Below are 20,000 nucleotides of genomic sequence, written 5' to 3'. Positions count from 1 at the left end.
TAACCGCAAGAGATTCCTTATTGGTCGAAACTAATTGCCAACTCGCTTAAGCTACCTGGATTTAATGAGAATTCCACTGAAACTTGCCGACTCGCTTAACTTTAAGCGAGTGGGGAACAGGCGAGCAGAGATGGCGCGGTGATGAGAGCACTCGCCTCCCACCAATATGGCCCAGGTTCGAATCCCGGATCCGACGCCATAACTGGGTTGAGTTTGTATTGGTCCTCTACTCTGCTCCAAGGGTTTTTCTCCGGGTCCCCCGGGTCTAGACTAGTCTCCGACTAGATCACGGAGGGTCCTGGGTTCGAATCCCATCTGGGGCTCGGATTTTTTCAGAGTTCCCAGTGGGCTCTATCAACATCTCATTTCTCATTATCATCATCATCATCATCATCATTATTACTTCCACGCGATTTCCGGATGTCACTCACTATGCGACCTAAACCGCTGGTGAAAAGACGGCCAGTGCTTGTGGCTGAAAACAATTGAAAAGTTAAGGTCGGCCAAACTTTATTGATAAGCACCTTTTTTCAAGATTCAGTTAACCTGTAACTAAGGCTTGACTAGAGAAAATAATACCAAATACTGCACAAAATATTCCTATTACGATGAAAAGCACGTCTAGGAAAACTTCATACCCTTTGAGTTCCTTGAATTTCAACCTCAGGTGAACTGCACATGGCACAACAAAGAAAAACATTGAGTCGATTATGCTTCCAGTGAATGATAAAATAAAAGCAAATTTCGGAAATATAATTGCCACTAACACCGTTAGAATGACAACAACTGTCCGACTGAGAAACAAACCAATCCTTGGAAATTTGGAGAAAGCCTGTTCGTAAGCTTCAGATGTTTGGATAAAGACAAATATTGGATAAACAAACAAGGCATACGAAAGTACGCAACTTGCAGTGAAAAGAAAACTGGTGCACATACGAATTGGGCCTTCGGGTAGATTATTAAGTATAACTTGACTTGTACTGGATCCAAACACCAAGAACGCAAGAAAAGAAAACCCTGTCTTTATGAAAACGTTTATGATGTAGGCTAATGCAAGAGCCAGGTTGAATTTGTGTTTTTCGCGCATGCTATGTTCAACTGTAGGTAAAATGGTTTGCGAGTCATAGGCCAAGATCAAAATTGGAAGAGCAATGCTTACACCTTCGCCGTTCCAAAATAGAACGGACTCCAGGTTCCACTTGTCCATGTGCGACATCCCATACCAAAGAACAGTTATCACAACTGAAATCAATGCAACAACACTTATGATACTTAACCAACCAATATCTTTCAGAGAATTAAGAAACGTTGTTGGAAAAACCACGACTCCCGCAAGGCATATCCAAGCATTCATCGTAAGAGGTACTGACGGGAGACTTTCGTTCATAAGAGATCCGCATAGAACCAGATATGAAACGGAGGAAAGGAAAAAATCCAGTTGAACAAACACTGTTATGACGTGGCCTCCATATTTAGGTAAAAGTATTTCTCCCAATTCTTTGAAAGTGGATCTCGACCTCACTTTTCTGTTCTTTTCGTCTGTGTCATAAAGACACTCTATTAAAAGTTTTCCGGTGTACCATGAGCAAACTGGAAGAATTAGAAATGCCACAAGAACGACAATTCCACCCCGCTTGATAGCATATGGTAATGCAAGGAATCCAATGCCTTCGATGAAGTTAATGATATTAGCAACCGATTTCCAAAGTGATGAATCGCCAGTGGAACTTTGATGTAAGGTTCTGTCTTCTATGGGAAAGTCCAATTCGTCATCTGTGGACCAATCAGCGTCGCTGGACTGCAGTTCTAAGATCGCTTCACGTTCTTCATCAGAAAGGTCATCTGAATTCATCATCAAAAGGAAAATCTGCTGAGTTGTTGAAGGCTTCAGACAGGAGAAATGAAATTGTCCACTGTGGGAATGATCTGTGGATCGATACAAAAACAAAATAGGTTACCGAAAGATGACGGATTCAAACACAAAAAAAACCTCATACATCCATGACAAAAGAAACGAACCGATGGGGTCAACCTCGTTCCCAGGGTTTCTCTGCCTCTTTTAGATCTAGAGCTTTTGCCGTCGCCTCACCCCGACTTACCTTGGAACGATCTACCAGACCGAACACATAAATAATATGAAAATCTCCAGATTATCAAACACAAATTTAGACTTATTTATTTGAGGACGCGTTCAAGGTTTTCTATGCATTCGCAACGTATAAGATTTAGCAAATTCACTTTAAAATATTTAAATTGCGAAGAATATGAGCAGTTCCACATAAGGTTTTTTGCTGTAGCTCGGATATTGAGTTATTTCCAGGTATTTTGGTTATTAATCGTGTCCAGGGATCTAATGCCAGTGACAAGCAGGAAAATAGTCGTCTGGAGTTTCCACATCTTAGTAACTTCAATTCGGAGATCTTTATAACTGGCTAGCTTCTTGAATTTCTTCCTGGAGACATTACTATCTCGAAGGCAGGTCATGTCGATAAGTGAGCAGGTTCCCTTATAAAAGTCTTATCCTACTTATAGCCGTACTCTCCCCCCGAAAGAAAAACGGAAGGAGGGAACGTCTACGAAAAGCTGCCCCAAATCGTGTTCCGTGACGTCAAACAGCAGATTCTATTTATACATATTATTCAACGGTGACTCAGCTTGTTATAGCATATTACGGATCATTCTCGAACATTATGCTACATCTTGTCTTCTTTACAAAAAAGTATAAAACGATGTGATATAGCCAAATCACACTATCCAGCTGTAACTGAAGAAAATGCAATCAAACACTTTGCGGATAAACTAAATGTCTTTAAGGCTACTTCCACAGTAAAGTCTTTGTACTTTCGAGTTTTGCTTGACTTGTCTTTTTTATCTTCTGACACTTTGTTGAACCAGGATTGCTCCTGTGAGATTGCTGTGAACTTCCGATTTAGTTTATGGTTGTGGTTGGTATCACAGTCGGTTCAAGTACTTCCGGTTTGACTGGTATGACGGTTCTTGTTCTTCTGGAATTCAGCTTCACATTAGGTGATACCAGCTCCTCAGGAGTATTCCTGTACTCCAAAATAGCCTTCCAGGGATCAGGGCTCACCTTTACTATCCTCGTAACTTGCTTGACAGCAGCTTCTGCGGTACTGTTACCTTTAGGGTGATGCGGTGAGGACATATAGTGGTGAGAATTCCAACTCTCTGACACCGGTTTGAATTCCTTTCTGGCATACTGGGGTCCATTACCGGTTATATCACTTCAGGGACTGCATGCCGAGAGAATATCTTCTTCATCTGTAAGACTGTGGACTCAGCATCAGTGTCACTCAGTAGCTCTAAGTCCCAGTACTTTGTGAGATTATCTACAACAATCAAGTAGCTAGACGTCTTTCTTTACAATGACTATTTGTCACCTTCTCTTTGGGATGGGCTGTCTCTGCATAGTTTCTCTGGGTTGCTCAGGTTTAACTTCTTGACATATAGAACAGTTGTCATAGAGATATTTGACATTATGGTGAATCGATGGCCAGTACAAAGTATTCCTTGCATGCCTCATCCATCTTTCTGCTCCAAGGTGAGCACAGCGTATCTTTTGTAACATCAGTGTGTGCATGGCCGTGGGAATAACCACTCTGGTTCTCCTGCAGATTATTCCACCGTGAACTGCTAGTTCATCTCTATATGGCCAATAATCACGAACATTAGGCGGTACTTGTGTCTTGTCCTCAGGCCAGCCATAAGATATCATGTCTGCTAGAGTCTTGAGATCTAGACAGATGATCACTAGTATACATCTGGATTCCTTTCTTGTACACAACATTGAGGTGGTACTTTTTCAGGCGAGGCGTCATGCGTTGTAACCTCTTGGGTGCGCTGTTGATACTTTTCGCTAGGATTTTTTCGGGAGCTTTGTGGTCAGTGACTGCTGTGATCATGTCACGGCCATGAAGGTAATGGTTAAATCTTGTACAGCCAAAAAATGCCACTGTTCTGCCGCACTGAAGTAAAACTGCTCCGAGTCCGAAGTCACCAGCACCAGTCTTAATTGTGACTTCTTCCAATTCAAAATCGTAGAATCGCAGTAGTGGCGGTTCTGAAATCATCTTTCTCAACTTTTTAAAAGCGTTCTCATGAACTAGTGACCAGATGAATTGATTTTGCTCTTTGGTTAGGTGTCTTAGAGGTTTAGATACATCAGACAGCTGTGGTAAGAAACTTGCCCAGATAATTAATCATTCCAAGAAGTCTACTTACTTCAGTACAAGTTTGCTGCGTGGTCTAGTCATCTGCGCGATTACTTCAACTTTGGCTGGGTCTGGTAGGATTCCCTCCGCAGTCAAAATATGCCCAAAGTACTTCAGCTTCTGTTGCTTGAAAAAAAACCTTTCCTTGGTTTAGCTTGAAGTTTCTTTTCATTTTCCTGCATCTCTCTAGCAACGCAATCAGATTTCTATTATGGTCTAGCAGGGCTTCTTTATAAGTGTCTCCGGCTCCAGTTACTAACATGTCATCAACTATTGCAGTAACTTCCCCTAGACCTTCAGTTATTTCATTTACATGCCTCTGAAATTCTTCTGGCGCACTAAAGATGCCAAAGGGCATCCTGAGCCACCTGTATCTACCAAATGGGGTATGAAAGTTAGTTAGCTTGTTTGAATCCTCCTCTAGTTTTACTTGTGGAACTGAACCATCCTTAACCTCAAGGTCCGTGAACACTTGCACTTTTCCAAGCCTACATTTCACGTCATCAATAGTTGGAAGACGAAGCCTAACCCAGACCAATAAAAACATCGTCGCATTCTGATAGAACAACATCTTTGCTCAACGTTTTCTCACCAGAGCCTGAACTCACGAGTAATTCTCTTTTACCGGAGAGGAGTGCCAGCCCTTCGCACGTTCTTCCCGATAGGAGTGAACTTGGGACATCATCAACCACTGGGGATTTTGCTCCAGTCTGTCTTTTACCTCTAATCTAAACATCCAAGTAGACTTGACCTTTGGGCACTACACGTTCACCACTATAAGCTTTCAAAACTGCACGAGTTTTCTGCAAACGTGGTCTGTTTTCAATAATTGTAAAATCCTTTAATCTCAAACAGTTAGCTTCTGATCCAGTATCAATAAGCATTGGAACCTCCGTCAGGAGCCTATCCTGGAGCGTGCAACTTCCATACAGCGTCTGTGAAACGGCGTTTTCACAAGTAGGCTTATTTTTAGACTAGCCCTTCACGCGAATTAGGTCAAAAAACAAAGGCAGTTCCGGTTCGGTGACCCTATGACGTCAGCTTAATTTCTTGTAATTCGTCATCGGGCTCCAGTGGGAGTCTCATTAGCGGGAAATTCAATCTAAAAATAACCTTACTTGTGAAAACGCCGTTGCACAAGTATAGTTAAGTTGCACGCTCCGGGTGATTGGCTCCTGCCTCCGTAGAGTTACTTGCCTCTCCACATCTTAGTTAGACCTCAATTATGTACTTAGAACGGCCACTGTCACTAACTGCACACATGGACTATATTTCAGCGTCAAGTGTCGACTCTGACTCTTCCACTTGATGAATGTTCATGGTAGGTTTCTTTGACATACTCTTGGCAGCCGTCTCTTTTAACTCTGAGATTCTTGATTTCGAGCTTTACTAGAAACTGCAGTGCACATCTTAGCAAAATGATTTTTCATGTTGCCCTTGTTGCACTTCTTACCATAGGTTGGACACTGGCGCACGTTTTGGGTCGTTCCACAATATTTGCACTGCTTCACAACCTCTACTCTTTGATTATAATCCGATTTCTTTCCCTTGTTTTTCAAAGCACTTACTGGCATCTCTACTTCACTATCAATTTTCTTCAGTTGATCTCTGTTTATTTCAGCACCTCTGATAATATCCAAGGCTGTATTAAGAGTTAACGCTTTCTCATGGAGGAGACGTTTTCTGACTTCGTGACTTTTAATTCCAATAACGAGTCTGTCGTTACTGTGCCCTTGTCTGGATAACTTGACCTTTCACGTACAAAATAGGCATTTTGCAAGTATCACAACGGTATCCAGCGGTGAAATGATTAGAGCAAACTTTAGTGTTCTAGGTGACCTTGTAGTTTGGTCTTTGAAGATATATCTCTCAAGCTGCCATTGCAAGTCTTAAGCTTTACTGGATCACGAAGAGTAAAACCTCAAGATATTACTAGTTTGAACTGTAGCTGTGAATATCGACGGTCATTGTCGCAGCCATACACTGCACACCCATAACTACTGTTATGATATCATTCAATCAAGTAATACTAAACTAAACGACTAGTAACAACTATTCTACTATTCTAACATGTTCGTGTCCCTTTGAAAGTCCCAACACAACGCACATGGTTTCCCGTTTTCGGGGTGTCCATGTAAGTCACTCAGGGGCCCCTAAGGGGATCCCCAAGGGTTTCAATATTACAATGAGTCTCTGCGGCCTCCTAACTTGACGCCCAGATCTGGTTGTAATAGGATTGGCTCTTGTAGATCGGCTTTGTGTTCAATGAACTTGTCTAGGTAATTGACAGTTCCTAGTATTCGAAGTACACCTTCTTTGTCAGACGGAGGAGGCGTCTCACTGATCGCGCGGATTTTATCAGGGCCAGGTTTCAATCCTTCGGCCGAGAACACATGTCCAACATAGCTTACTTCAGGAACACGAAGTTTCACTATCTTTGGATTGAACTTCAATCCTACTTCTCTGCTTCTAGCCAGTACTCTTCTCAATTTCTAATCAGTGTCGATTTGATCTTTACCATGTATCAAGAAATCATCCACTATGATCTCCACAGGAATCCCTTCAAAGAGTTTGTCCATCTCCCTTTGGTAGATTTCAGGGGCAGAAGTGATGCCAAAAGGGAGCCTTGTAAATTGATATTGCCCCCAGGGGGTATTGAATGTTAAGAGTTTTGAGCTTTCATCATCCACCAGGAGCTGCCAGTATCCACTGCAAGCATCCAGGGACATGAAACTCTTTGCACCCGATAATCGGTTGGCAACCTCCTCCACAGTAACCATTTGATAGTGTGGCCTCTTAAGAGCTTTGTTTAGGTCCCTTGGGTCAATACAAATTCGAACATCATTATTCGAGAGCGGAGTGTTCTTTTCTTTCCCTTTCCGTTTGTCAATCACTAGCATAGATGAAACCCAAGGGGTGTGTTCCTCTTCTTTTACAATAATTCCATCTTCTTCCATCTCTGTGAGCTTCTCCCGCGTGGTTCAAGAAGTGCAATTGGAATTTTTCTGGGAGGATGTACCACTGGAGGAATTGGCGGGTCAACTTCCATATGTACTTTGTTCGGTAGCTTGCCAGGTTTATCACTAAAACAATCTTTATAATCCTGCAACACAGGATCGGTTTGAAAGAAACTTGGCACTTCTTGCTCTGGTTGTTTTGACTTTGGAGTAGTTATCAGTTCAACGTTCATAAACTCAAGGACTTCTAAGTCAAAACAAGCATCACAACCCAGCAATGGTGTAAAATTTGCATGAACAACAAGATACAACAGGTTAAGTTCACGACTTCCATATTGAGTTGGAAGCCTCACAGAACCCTTTGGATGGATAGGTTTAGGCGCAAGCCACCCCTTCAAAGGTTGCTGAATTTTCTGAAGAGGTTTGTTTGAGATCTCCTTGTACAGCTCATAGGGAATGACTGTAGCTTCTGCACCAGTATCTGCCTTGATCTGTACATTCTTCCCAGCAATTTTGACAGTAATCAAACTCCTAGATTTCTTTTGAGTGCCGAAGACACTATCCAGCTCAACTGATTCAAAATAAGTGTGCACATCGTGATTCGTTGGAGGATCATGCTCCACAGCTGCAAGTAGTTAACCTTCAGCACTTAATTCTTTGCACACTTGTGCAAACTGTCCTTCCTTCTTACACTTGTTGCATTTCTTTCCAAGAGCTGGGCAGCGAGGTGGCTGAGTAAATGGGTGCTTGTAACCACAAAACGTACAGTTACGAGCAGGTGTCGTTTCTTGAATCTTGACTTTCTTGAGAGGGTGAAGTGACCGTTCAGAACCCGCCACTGTTGATGTATTGAACCTGTATTTCTGTTGTTCGGCTGCCTCGAATGTACGAGAATAATCATGAGCAGTTTGCAGCGTTAAATCTGGTCTCTTCAGTAGTTCACCTCGCGATTCGTTTGACAAAACTGCTCCGACAATACGATCACGAATGAGTGAATCTCGGAGGTCGCCAAATTCACAAGTTAAAGACAGTCTTTTCAGTTCACTGACGAAATTGTCAATCCTCTCACTTTCCTTCTGGTTTCTCTGATTGAACACCAGTCGCTCGTAAATTACATTTCTAGCACCCTGGCACAATTCCTCGAATTGGCGACAGACATCTTGATAGCAATCTTTGTCTTCTTCATCGGTAAACACAAAGTGACTGTACTCTTCGATAGCTTCTGGCCCAGCACAATGTAACAACAATTTACCTTCAGTTTGTCGGCTTTAGCATCTTTGCCCTTCGCAACAAGGTAAATCTCAAATTGTATAAAATAAATTTCTCCAGTTCTCCGCAGCATTCGCGTCTAGGAGCAGTGGACCGGGCATTCGAGAATCTCGCTCGGCCATTAATATACAAGATACAAAAATACAACTCACAGGAAACTTGCTTTTCCATCAACTCATCTCACGATTCGGCAGGGCAGGCAACCACTTCTGACACCATGTTATGATATCATTCAATCAAGCAATACTAAACTCAACGACTAGTAACAACTATTCTAACATGTCCGTGTCCCTTTGAAAGTCCCAACATAACGCAGATGGTTTCCCGTTTTCGGGGTGTCCATGTAAGTCACTCAGGGCCCCTAAGGAGATCCCCAAACTCGAACGATTTAGATTTCTAGCGGAGTCGACTGGTTTGTTTGCCCCCTGGCGATCCCAGAAGTCTTTGCAAATGTAGAGGAAAACAAAGGGGCCTGGGAACCGGCAACTCATTCATTCTCTGCAAGGTGTCCCTAGAGACTCATTGGTGTAGGTATTGGTAGCTGACTGTATACCATCATCGGTGTAGGTGACACGAGACGTTGTGCTGAAGATGACGTTGGTGGGTTCTCTTGATAAGTCATCCTGTTAAAACTGAGGTTGTCCTCTTGAGACGTTCTTCCAGCTTATTGCTAGTTTCTGGCCTTTCGCAGAGATACCACCCCTCCAATATGCGTTTCACAGAATATTGTGTACAGCCAATTCCTTGGTTTTCACTCTCAATCCCGCAATTCAAGTCTCACAGGTTCTCCGCGTTTTCCACTTCCAGTCCCAGAAAATTGCCACTTACCATGTCACGGTGTTGAACACTTGTATTTCTGTAGCAATATACGTTTATTACCAGCCAAAAGCAACAATCGATAATCCAGCTAAAACATAATCACAAACTCTGCTTATATAGAAGAGCTATATCTAGAACGTTCCATAGAATTACAGCAGATTCTATTTATAGATATTATTCAACGGTGACTCAGCATGTTACAGCATATTCTGGATCATTCTCAAACATTGCGTTACAATCATTAACGCCTACAACGTTTTTAACGGTACAATCCATTTCGACCAATCTGTGTTCTCGAAAGAATTGACTAAAGTAAGTGACCAATGCGAAGTCATTATCTACATCACGGAGCACGATTTGGGCCAGCTTGTCGTAGACGTTCCCTCCTCCAGTTTTTCGTTCGGGGGGAGGGTACGGCTATAAAGCCCTCCCTGGTTTATTTGCATCGATCTTTCTGTCTGTTTGAATAGGGAAGTTACATAAGATGGTTACATTATTTCCATTTGTTACATCTTTTACGTCATGTTTGTACCACTCTACAGGAACCGCCATTTCATATTTTTTTGCAGATCTTCCAATGTAACTTGCCGAGCCTATCATGCCTAATTATGTAGTCGCTTTAGGCAAGCACAGGACATCCAGATTCTCATGATATGTCTGTCTGGATAATCTCTAAAAATGGATTAATTTATATCTAATATATCTGGTTGTATGCAACGTTGTTAATCTCAGAAAGAAGTCCATATCGCGTCCTATTAATCTCTTCGTCCGTTTCATGACGAACTTCTCCTTGAAACTTACAAAAACCCGCAAATACTTCATAAATCACATCAGAGGGAACATAATTCATACCATTTCAAGGATGTCTATCTTATGGATGCTGCAGACAGTTCTTGCAACTTCTAGGCAATATGTAAGGAAATTCCACGATCACGAAAAGTGAAGATGTCGACAACAATCGAATCCTGTTTCCGACAAATCTAACAGACCTGATATTGCCTGTGGTAATCTTCTGCTGCTTGTGGGTTATATTTTGACTCTTCACATGATTGAATCTATTGACATAAGGACAACATCCCAAATTACCCAATCACATATTTGCATGAGAATACCTCGTATCTTAGAATAAGTTCCTTGCTCTTTATACGCTGCCGATCGACGAATACTGTTCGCTAGTCCAAAGAGCTGTAACTGAACTTAGAAATTATAGAAAAAGAGAGGAAGGCTTCCCAGCACAGTTTCACCTGGCCTCCCCCATTTATACAGACGATCTGCTCACTTGATTTTTCCTTTGTGACGATTGCATTATCTGGAAGCTTGTTTGCATTAGAGAAGACAGTATTCACAAACAAATGACTGCATGGTCGGTGATTCACAGTGACTCAAAGTGTGTATTAATCAGATTTGGATTTTCGACTTTCTAGGGTGCTGATTAGCTTATCAAATCTGGGGTATCAGAACTCTCCCAGAGTTTCCTAATTGAAGACAAATGTCGCAAGAAATGATCCTTCCTAGTTTTTACCTTCATAGCTTTTTTCATATAAGAATTCGCCGACCACACTCGTTGTCGGCTATTTTCCATTTCGTATACGACGAGTGATCATGCATCAAAAATTATTGTAAACAATCTTTAGAAAACGTAAGCAAATCAACCAAAAGAGAATCTTCGTCGGGCAGAGGTATTTATTATAGTTGTATCTATCAACATTTGTATTCAATTTGGAAACTCTGGGAGAGTTCTGATACCCCAGATTTAGTAAGCTAATCAGCACCCTAGAAAGTTGAAAATCCAAATCTGATTAACACACACTTTGAGTCACTGTGAATCACCGACCATGCAGTCATTTGTTTGTGAATACTGTCTTATCTAATGCAAACAAGCTTCCAGATAATGCAATTAAAAAACCCTGAATTGACAGTGTAGATGCATTTGACAAAAAGAACAATGCAACGTTTGTGTTATGTAAGGGGTCATCGATTCCACCAATGTTTTCCACCAATCACATCAGAGGGAACAAATTCATACCATTTCAAGGATGTCTATCTTGTGGATGCTGCATACATGACAGTCCTTGCAACTTCTAGGCAATATGTAAGGAAATTCCACGATCACGAAAAGTGAAGATGTCGACAACAATCGAATCCTGTTTCCGACAAATCTAACAGACCTGATATTGCCTGTGGTAATCTTCTGCTGCTTGTGGGTTATATTTTGACTCTTCACATGATTGAATCTATTGACATGAGGACAACATCCCAAATTACCCAATCACATAGTTGCATGAGAATACCTCGTATTGTAGAATAAGTTCCTTCCTCTTTACACGCTGCCGCTCGAAGAATACTGTTCGCTAGTCCAAAGAGCTGTAACTGAACTTAGAAATTATAGAAAAAAGAGAGGAAGGCTTCCCAGCACAGTTTCACCTGGCTTCCCCCGTTTATACGGATGATCTGCTCACTTGATTTTTCCTTTGTGACGATTGCATTATCTGGAAGCTTGTTTGCATTAGAGAAGACAGTATTCACAAACAAATGACTGCATGGTCGGTGATTCACAGTGACTCAAAGTGTGTATTAATCAGCTTTCTAGGGTGCTGATTAGCTTATCAAATCTGGGGTATCAGAACTCTCCCAGAGTTTCCAAATTGAAGACAAATGTCGCAAGAAATGATCCTTCCTAGTTTTACCCTCACAGCTTTCTTCATATAAGAATTCGCCGACCACACTCGTTGTCGGCCTCTTTCCATTTCGTATACGATGAGTGATCATGCATTAAAAATTATCGTAAACAATCTTTAGAAAAGGTAAGCAAATCAACCAAAAGAGAATCTTCGTCGGGCAGAGGTATTTATTATAGTTGTATCTATCAGAGATGATAATTATAAAAACCCTGAATTGACAGTGTAGATGCATTTGACAAAAAGAACAATGCAACGTTTGTGGTGTACTTGTATATCCCATCATTAAATCAGCAGAGTGGAATTTAACCCATCGACTCTCAGAGGTTCCCCATTGACGAGTAAAATCGTCTGACGTTAGACAGAGTAAAATACTAAGTCTGGCCGGTCAAGTCAGGCCGGCTTGGGAGTTAAAAGGTTTAAAAAACCTCAGTAGATTGCGTGCAGTAAAGTGGTTTTGCTCTATTAGCTTTCAGATTGATAGGCCGTTCAGTTGTTTCAAATATTCATTGGAAGTCGAGACAAAAAAGGTGATATCTGGCATTATTCTTTTACCAATGTGTTTGCAATTGTCTTTATTTTATGCACACTCATTTCCATGAATGAATGAACAGGTCCTGTTCCAGCTGGATGAAAACAACAATTGTAATCAGTCCAATATCAATCGAAAACTACACTTGACGAGAAAATACCTTCGTTTTTTGGGGTGCAGGGGTGGCGCAGTGGTGAGAGCACTCGCCTTCAACCAATGTGGCCCTGGTTCGATTCCCAGGCTCGGTGTCATATGTGGGTTGAGTTTGTTGGTTCTCTACTCTGCACCGAGAGCTTTTCTCCGGGTACTCCGGTTTCCCCTCTCCTCAAAAACCAAAATTTGATTTGATTTGCGTTGTTAATTTCAATTTACAGTGTCCCCGATTAGTGCTCTACGGCGCTAGAAGATTAGACACTTAAATAAAGTTCCTTTCCTTTCCTTTCCTCGCCTTCGAAAGCCAAGTACTTTCCCAAATTTACCCCCCACCCCCCCCCCCCCCAAGAAAAATATATTTACCCACACAGCCATAAACATCACCAAGATTTACCATCTAACTGGGAATCCCATGCCACAAAGCCTGGAAAAATAGGTTTCAATGGGACTCGAAACCAAGACAGATTTGTATTGTCCTGCTCTACCGGATTGGTTATCAAGGCAGCTGGGAGGTGCTCAATTGGAGCTATTATGCATGAGACAAACGTTGACCAACTGAGTATAACAGTCGGGTGTACGACAACGTACAATACTGAATTTAACCAAAGGAGAGGACACCATAGGCATAGGAGAATATTAGCATAGCACAAGCGTGGCTCCGTTGAAGCAGTAAGCGAGAAAGTGGAACTATATGTATAAAGTTTGAGTCATTTAAGGACGGTGCCTACTAATTCAAAGAATTTTTTGCCCCGGTTTATGATAATGCAGGAAGTGTAGATCTTAACAAGTGGTGTTGAAATCCAAAAAGAAAATTGGGGGTAACCACTCATTTTTCAAAGATAATTCATGAATAATGTTTGTAAACAGCCCTACTGAGCTAGCTCTAACATACGAACAATGTATGGCGTTCTTTCTCAAATTGAAGCTTAATTATGTCTCAAAAATGCATAGTTACCCCCAATTTTCTTTGTGGATACCAAGAGTACTTACCAAGATCTACTTTTCCAGGGTAGTGTTAAATCGCGCAAAAATATCCTTGTGTTAGTAAGCATCACCAATAGGAAAACCGAGTATCTCGAGATGCGCAGAACGAATCATCGAAATTAACATACATTGTGATAAGTATAAATTCATCGTCTTTCACCCACGACCTAAAGAAATTAATCCTTTTAGGAGTAAACATTTTTTTAAAGTAACACAGTTTTGACACCTCTGCAGCAAGAAAAGTTTCTTGGAATCATGTGTTCATGAAAGTCTCTCATGGACACCCCACATCACAGCTGTCTGTTATAGAGTCGCTAAGAATGGTTATAGGAATTTTCTGCAAGTCAAGACAATAACGCATATCTACCCGGCCCGGTTACCTTGCGCATGACACTGATAAGTCTCTCTCCCCAACATAGGACATGAAGTACTGTAATCTGATTTAGGCATGTAATTAAACCTCTTACCTGAGACCACATTTATCTGCTACAAATAGAAAGCCATCCGTATTGCAATCTTTTCATGACTCAATATCCTTCTTTTGTTACTCTCTGTATTTAAGTTTCCTTTCTTTATGCTCCTCACATAAATGCTAGCTACATAAGCTTATTTAGGAAAGCCTAATATTTTTCTAACTAGTCTGGTCACCATACAACCAACCAGTCCAGCCACCTCTTCAGTTGCTCTTTTCGCCGTTTCTCCTCAGCATTATCCAGCCTCTTTTCTCGTGCTCGTGCTTGCTCTTTCTTCAGCTTCTCATCAATACTTCATTTATTTCTTGCTCTCTCCCTTGTTGTTTGCCACTGATATTTCGCCCGTTTTCTCGCGCTGTCAGTCACTCTCTCGGTTTCACGTTGAACTTATTACTCGCCTGCTTTCCTTGTTGCACGACATTTCAAAAAAAATAGTTAGCTTATTTTTTGGTTGTGTTCAAAAGTTTTGCTTGTTTTACTAAAACGTAATGTCAAATGCAGCATGTTTGCAACGCAACTTCCTGCCAATAAAACGCGGATTTTAGCCTATTCAACTTCCTTCAAGGAAAACGCGGATTCCAGCAGTGCGGCGACTTTTGTAAAGTTGATTCCCGTGATGGACGGTTGGTTCCCGTAATGAACGCAGCTTCTTTTCCCCAAAAGTGTCTGGAAATGTAATTGGGTATAACTTTATTATGAGTGCCATGACCTAGGAAGAATTCCATGATAAACGCCACTGAAAATAGGCCCTACAGGCAGACGGTCGCGGGACGGCAAAACACACACAAAGTTAATATTTTTTCGTTAGCTTTCTTTCTCGGCATCACACACATGTAAAGGTGACAAGTAAATTTCCTCCTTTCCCGGTCAGTTTTTATCTCACCGATGTTAGTGACACCTCGCTTATTTCGCCCGGCCTGCAGTGGAGAGATAGCTGATTGACACAGGGGTGGACAATATCCGCATCGTGATGTGCGCATCATGCAATGCAGATTATGTGATAAAAGATATCTTTCTGTCAGTTGCTCGTCGAATGAGGAAGCTAAACTTCCTCGACAATGCTTCTCTTTTCGTTTGATATTTGGATCGCTAGGGTATGTATAAAGAAGGCGCAAAAATGACGCTAACAATCGATCATCTCAGTTTCTTCACAGGGTCCAACTGATATGCTGACAGTAATTTGAGCAAGGCATTCAACTTCAGTTATGTAATAAATTGTACTCCCCTTATCCTCCCATCAAAATAGTATTGTACGACCCGGAGCCGAAATCTAAATATTTTTTCTGCATAATTTTCGTAAGTTCAAGTTGGAACACAACGATGTTTTCTCTTTCTCTCTTCTGATAAAAAGGACAAGGCTCGTCTGTCTTTTCTTTATACGTGACTCCATGTCAAAGAAAATAACACAAAATTGAGAAAGACCTTCAAAGTCGAAAAAAAGATATAGTTTACATTCACGTAAATCTAATAATAAATTCCCAGTGTTATATTTCATCTGTGAAGATGATCAGACAGTTCGATGAACGGCTGAATTGTTTAAATTAATCAGTTTCACGCCCGCGTTTTGAACCTAAACTATCATATTTTACTCGACTGCATTACAATGAAAGTTGTAAGATAGGCTGATGGACGTTTCAACAACAACTTACAATACCCGTGCTCTTGCATGAATTTTCCTGCGAATCACTAAGAAAAATTGAGCTAATTTACGGTTTCCTTAGCTGGCAGTTTGTGAATTATGCAATAAGCTACAGTGTAAAGCAAATAGGATAAAGTAGGAGATTAGCTTCGTGTACGGAAGAGGATCCCACATTGTTCCTTGTTCGAAGTGCAAGTATGTATTGCTCTGCTCTCATAACCGACTACTAAACCCATCTCCAAAATGCTTTGTTCGTTCTCCAAATGAAACCGGTTGTGCTTGTCACAGTTATTTGCTGGTAACAATAGAACTTTCTCTCTTACCGGCAGTCATTTCTTTCATGAAAAACTGATGATTTTCTCGGAACTGGGATGTAACTCTTCTTCTAATGTTCTTGTGTGCCGATAGCATTTATAAATTAACCGATTACCATTACACGGGCACCTCCCAGACTCCGTCTTGACAGTAGGTATAGTTTGTTCGCAAGTGTTTAGAAGAAAGGCACGTGAAGAAAAAGCACGCCATCACGATGAAAACCATGCTGTACTCAAGTATGATTTCTTGAAGGGTAATTAGTCTGACAATTCTGGATTGATCATAAACGTTTATGTCTCGACGTCCGGTAGGTTGATCCATTCTGAAGGGTTTTTGACAATGTTCACTATTGAAATCAAGAAAATTTTCTCTTCTGAGGTCGACGTCACAAAGGTCAAAGTGAGAATAGTAGGAAAGTATCCGCTGTGCCTCTCTAAGGCGAGGGGGGGGGGGGGGGGGGAATGCATGGGTTTGAACCTTGTAGGCCACTGTGAACGAGATGATTTTTTGGGCGTGTTATTCAGGGATATGTCACAATCACCTTGAAGATGATATCATTTTCCGCGAAATTGATCGCTTCCTGAAAGACGTCGACTAAAAAAACGTTCTTGCAAATAACATGTTTGAAGATCAGGCCACTGAGTATAGAATGTATAAATCTCTGGAGGATGGAATTCGATCTAGAAGAGTAGGAAATTTCTGTTTTGGCTAAATGCCTTTCCGCCAAATGGTTTAGTCTTGGCTAAATGTCTCTGCGACATTTCCCCAGTATCTGAACTTCAGGAGATCAGTTCGGCCCTGGGGACATTTAGTGTTTTGTTGTAATTATTTGATACTCGGTAATCGTTAGTGACAGTTATTCTACTAACAGGGCGGTGTTCTGTCGACTTTATCATGGGTGTGTGTTAGTTTTACTGCATCACAGCGTAAGTTACAACAAGATTAATTACTCTACGACATCCGAAGAATGTGACGCCAGTGAAGGCTCCAACAGTTAAAGGAGCGAGTCGTCAAGCACTGCATGATGAAAATTATGAATAAAAAGAAAGCGATCAGTTTTTCACAACACTACTTTGTTGTTGAGCAGATACAATCAGTGCAAATAAACCTTGATTTTCAACTGAGGGCATCGAAAGTGATCACAAGCCTTAGTAGGATCGTAACCTCTTTGATCTTGGATTGCATAATATCGATAATGAAGCGCATCACTTGTACAGGTCTACAACAATGATATAGTCTCTGTATAGAAGCATACAAGAAAGAAGAAGAAAGAAGCAGGCCCTGCATGCTAATCATTATTACCTCTGAATTGCGATCGAAAGGCGCATCAAAAAGAGATCTTTGTTTATTAATTATCTTGTAGAAAGCATAGATAGGCACCTCTGGGAGCCGGCCTCTGGCTATTCTCGGTTTTCACATGACGTCACGGCCGCCATATTGGAGCCCCTAAACAAAGAAACGGCGGCCACGTTGGAGCCCTGACCAAATCCTCCGGGAATTTAACTCTATTGTTATGCAAAAGTTTTCTTTTGTTATCGTTGAAGACACGGCTGTTGATCACGTGAGTGAAAACCAAGGATAATATACTGTCGATGCGAGATCTCGGAGCACAGCACGACCGTCAGATGCCACTACATGCGAGGCGTGTTCGGTGAGGGAGGAAAACCGGAGAACCCTCGAGTCAAGTTAACTGTAACCTGGAAAAGTAAAGAGTTCCGTATAATAGACCTTTTCGGCTTGTACATTTTGTTTTCCAATACAGATCATGTGATGATACTCAGGAGGCTTGGTCCTTTGTTTTGTTCATTAAAAGAGTGCATACAGGCATATTCATGCTTGCATGCCCTCATTTTAATGAACAAAACAAAAGACCAAACCTCCTGAGTATTATCACATGATCTGTATTGGAAAACAAAATGTGCAAGCCGAAAAGGTCTATTTTTGAAACTTCCAAGGAAAGAGTTGCTTCAAGCAGGCTTTTGCCTGCTATACTCTGCAATCTTTTATACATTAAAGAACCTTGCTATTTTAGAATCGGCCAGTATGAAAATTACTTGGAAAGTTTTGATAAGCACAAGGTAAACTCTGCTACAATACCCGCTGTCCCCAACCTCCCCACCCCTAACTAGAGAGCAGGGGAGGGGTAAACATTGTGACAGTGCCCGCTTTGATCTAACATGTTATGACATCTTTTCAGACCTTATCGATGTCAATTTCTTACATTTGGTCACTGTGTTATAAAGATGGCTGAAAGTCACTGAAACTTTACCTGCTTAATCACTTTCTTTTAGCGACGTTTAAAGAAACAGTACAATGTAATTCAAAGATGGCTAACTGGCTTTATTTTCGAGAAAACAAGTCAATTGGAGCAGTGCCCATTGATATAGCTTAGATACTTAAGGTCGCGGTTATACACCTCTCATCCCTCCTCATATTTGGAGTACTGTACGTACTTGCTGTTTATGTAACTGTTTCATTCTATCCATCTTTTGAACATCCATGTCGTTCTCTTTATCCAAACATTTTTTATTTTTAAGCGCTGGATCAAGTTCTTATCTACACTGGAGTCTTTTTAAAAAACGCTCTTCCGCAAACCATAAGAATCACAAGGATTGTCTAGTCATATATTTATATCTCAAGATACCTTACCACTATTAGGCCATTTTACCACATTTGGTCAAGAGAACGCGCAAAATATGAAACGGTAAGACACTGTAATGTCCCGGTTTGACCGGTTATACGGAAGCGAACGAGAGTTTTTCAATAAAAGAAATTGTTTTCAACACGATGCAAAGCCCGAGAATTTAGCTTGTCATCGCTTGTCACTCGTCATTTCGTTTATTCAATCAAATATAATAAAGGACATTTGAAGGTTTCGACTGTGTTGTTTTCGTCATTTAATAGCACGCACCTTATTATGCAATCCATACGATTCTCGTCAATGCAGGAAGTATCCAAAATACTAGAAATTGGCGTATTAGTCGAATAGTAAATCCTTTATTGAAAGGTTTAACACTTTGCTCGTTGCTCTGTATTTTTCCTCGCCCCTTTTAGTGAACGTTGCCTGACTTTATACACCTTTGGGGTACGCAACATGCAAAATATTCAAGCGTATTATATGTTAAAGCATCAATAAGCTGTATGTATTATCAAACTTCGAAAGTTACTGAACAGAAAACGCACCAAGGAGTACATGTATAATATATAATTTGTATTTGTACAGTTGCAACTGCGGCAATCAGACCCGGGGGGGGGGGGGGGGGGGGTACCCCAGAAAAATTGGATGGGGGTGTGTGACCCGCTTCAGACCCTCTACGATTTTCCATACCCTATGTATTTCAGACTTGACCAAAAATTTGATACCCTATTTCAGACATATTTCAGCTGATACACGGTTGGCGTAACAATTTGAGATGGTCTTATTGATGGTCTTATCACCTAATGATGAAGAGGTAGCTTCTTCTGAAAAACATGCCCAATTTAGGATTTACAAACCATACTCTAAATGGCCAAAATCAGGATACCCTATTTCAGACCCTATTTCAGACCAAATTGGCTAAATAGTCCATCAAGAGTGAATTACATAAGTTTGTTTTTCTATTACTTTGCGGTCTTGCCGCAGCACAGTCACAAATAGATTTATTTTTAGATACACTTTGCGCTGGAAACAAACAAACGGCCGCCAATTTTAACCAATCAGAAGAAGTCATGTGCATGGGAGATGTGGTCCAATATGTTTCTGAAAATCTGTGATTTTCATGCCCTAAAGAGGAACAGAAAAATTAGAAATAACCATGCCCCCTGGCTAATCCCTGAACTAAAGAAGCTGATGTTCCAAAGGGATAAACTTAAAAGGGTGGCTAATATAAATAAAACCGAAGCTAATTGGGACAGTTATAAATCTGCACGTAATAATGTAAATATTATTGTAAAGAAGGCTAAAGCTGAG

At 41.0% G+C, this 20,000-nt stretch overlaps 1 protein-coding gene and 1 pseudogene across 6 annotated transcripts; both read right to left on the bottom strand.

Moving 5' to 3' along the window:
* Positions 1-493: 493 nt before the first annotated feature.
* Positions 494-11,727, bottom strand: LOC138002950 (vesicular inhibitory amino acid transporter-like). Of its 6 annotated transcripts, none has more exons than XM_068848918.1 (4): positions 11,569-11,715; positions 11,304-11,511; positions 10,130-10,332; positions 494-1,926 (listed from the first exon to the last, which is right to left on the bottom strand). In XM_068848918.1, the coding sequence occupies exon 4, from the start codon at positions 1,853-1,855 to the stop codon at positions 542-544; it is 1,314 nt and encodes a 437-aa protein (XP_068705019.1). In that variant the 5' UTR covers positions 1,856-1,926; positions 10,130-10,332; positions 11,304-11,511; positions 11,569-11,715; the 3' UTR covers positions 494-541. The 6 variants fall into 6 exon arrangements, with proteins under 6 accessions (XP_068705019.1, XP_068705015.1, XP_068705017.1 ...); XM_068848914.1 differs by having other exon boundaries at positions 10,267-10,332; positions 11,569-11,714; XM_068848916.1 differs by lacking the exon at positions 10,130-10,332 and having other exon boundaries at positions 11,569-11,714.
* On the bottom strand, positions 5,887-9,249 carry LOC138002949 (uncharacterized; annotated as a pseudogene).
* Positions 11,728-20,000: the final 8,273 nt, after the last annotated feature.

Source organism: Montipora foliosa, chromosome 5, assembly GCF_036669935.1.
Source record: "Montipora foliosa isolate CH-2021 chromosome 5, ASM3666993v2, whole genome shotgun sequence".
NCBI lineage: Eukaryota > Metazoa > Cnidaria > Anthozoa > Scleractinia > Acroporidae > Montipora > Montipora foliosa.
Note: the sequence above shows the minus strand (reverse complement) of the source record. Positions and strands in the feature narration are given on the sequence as shown.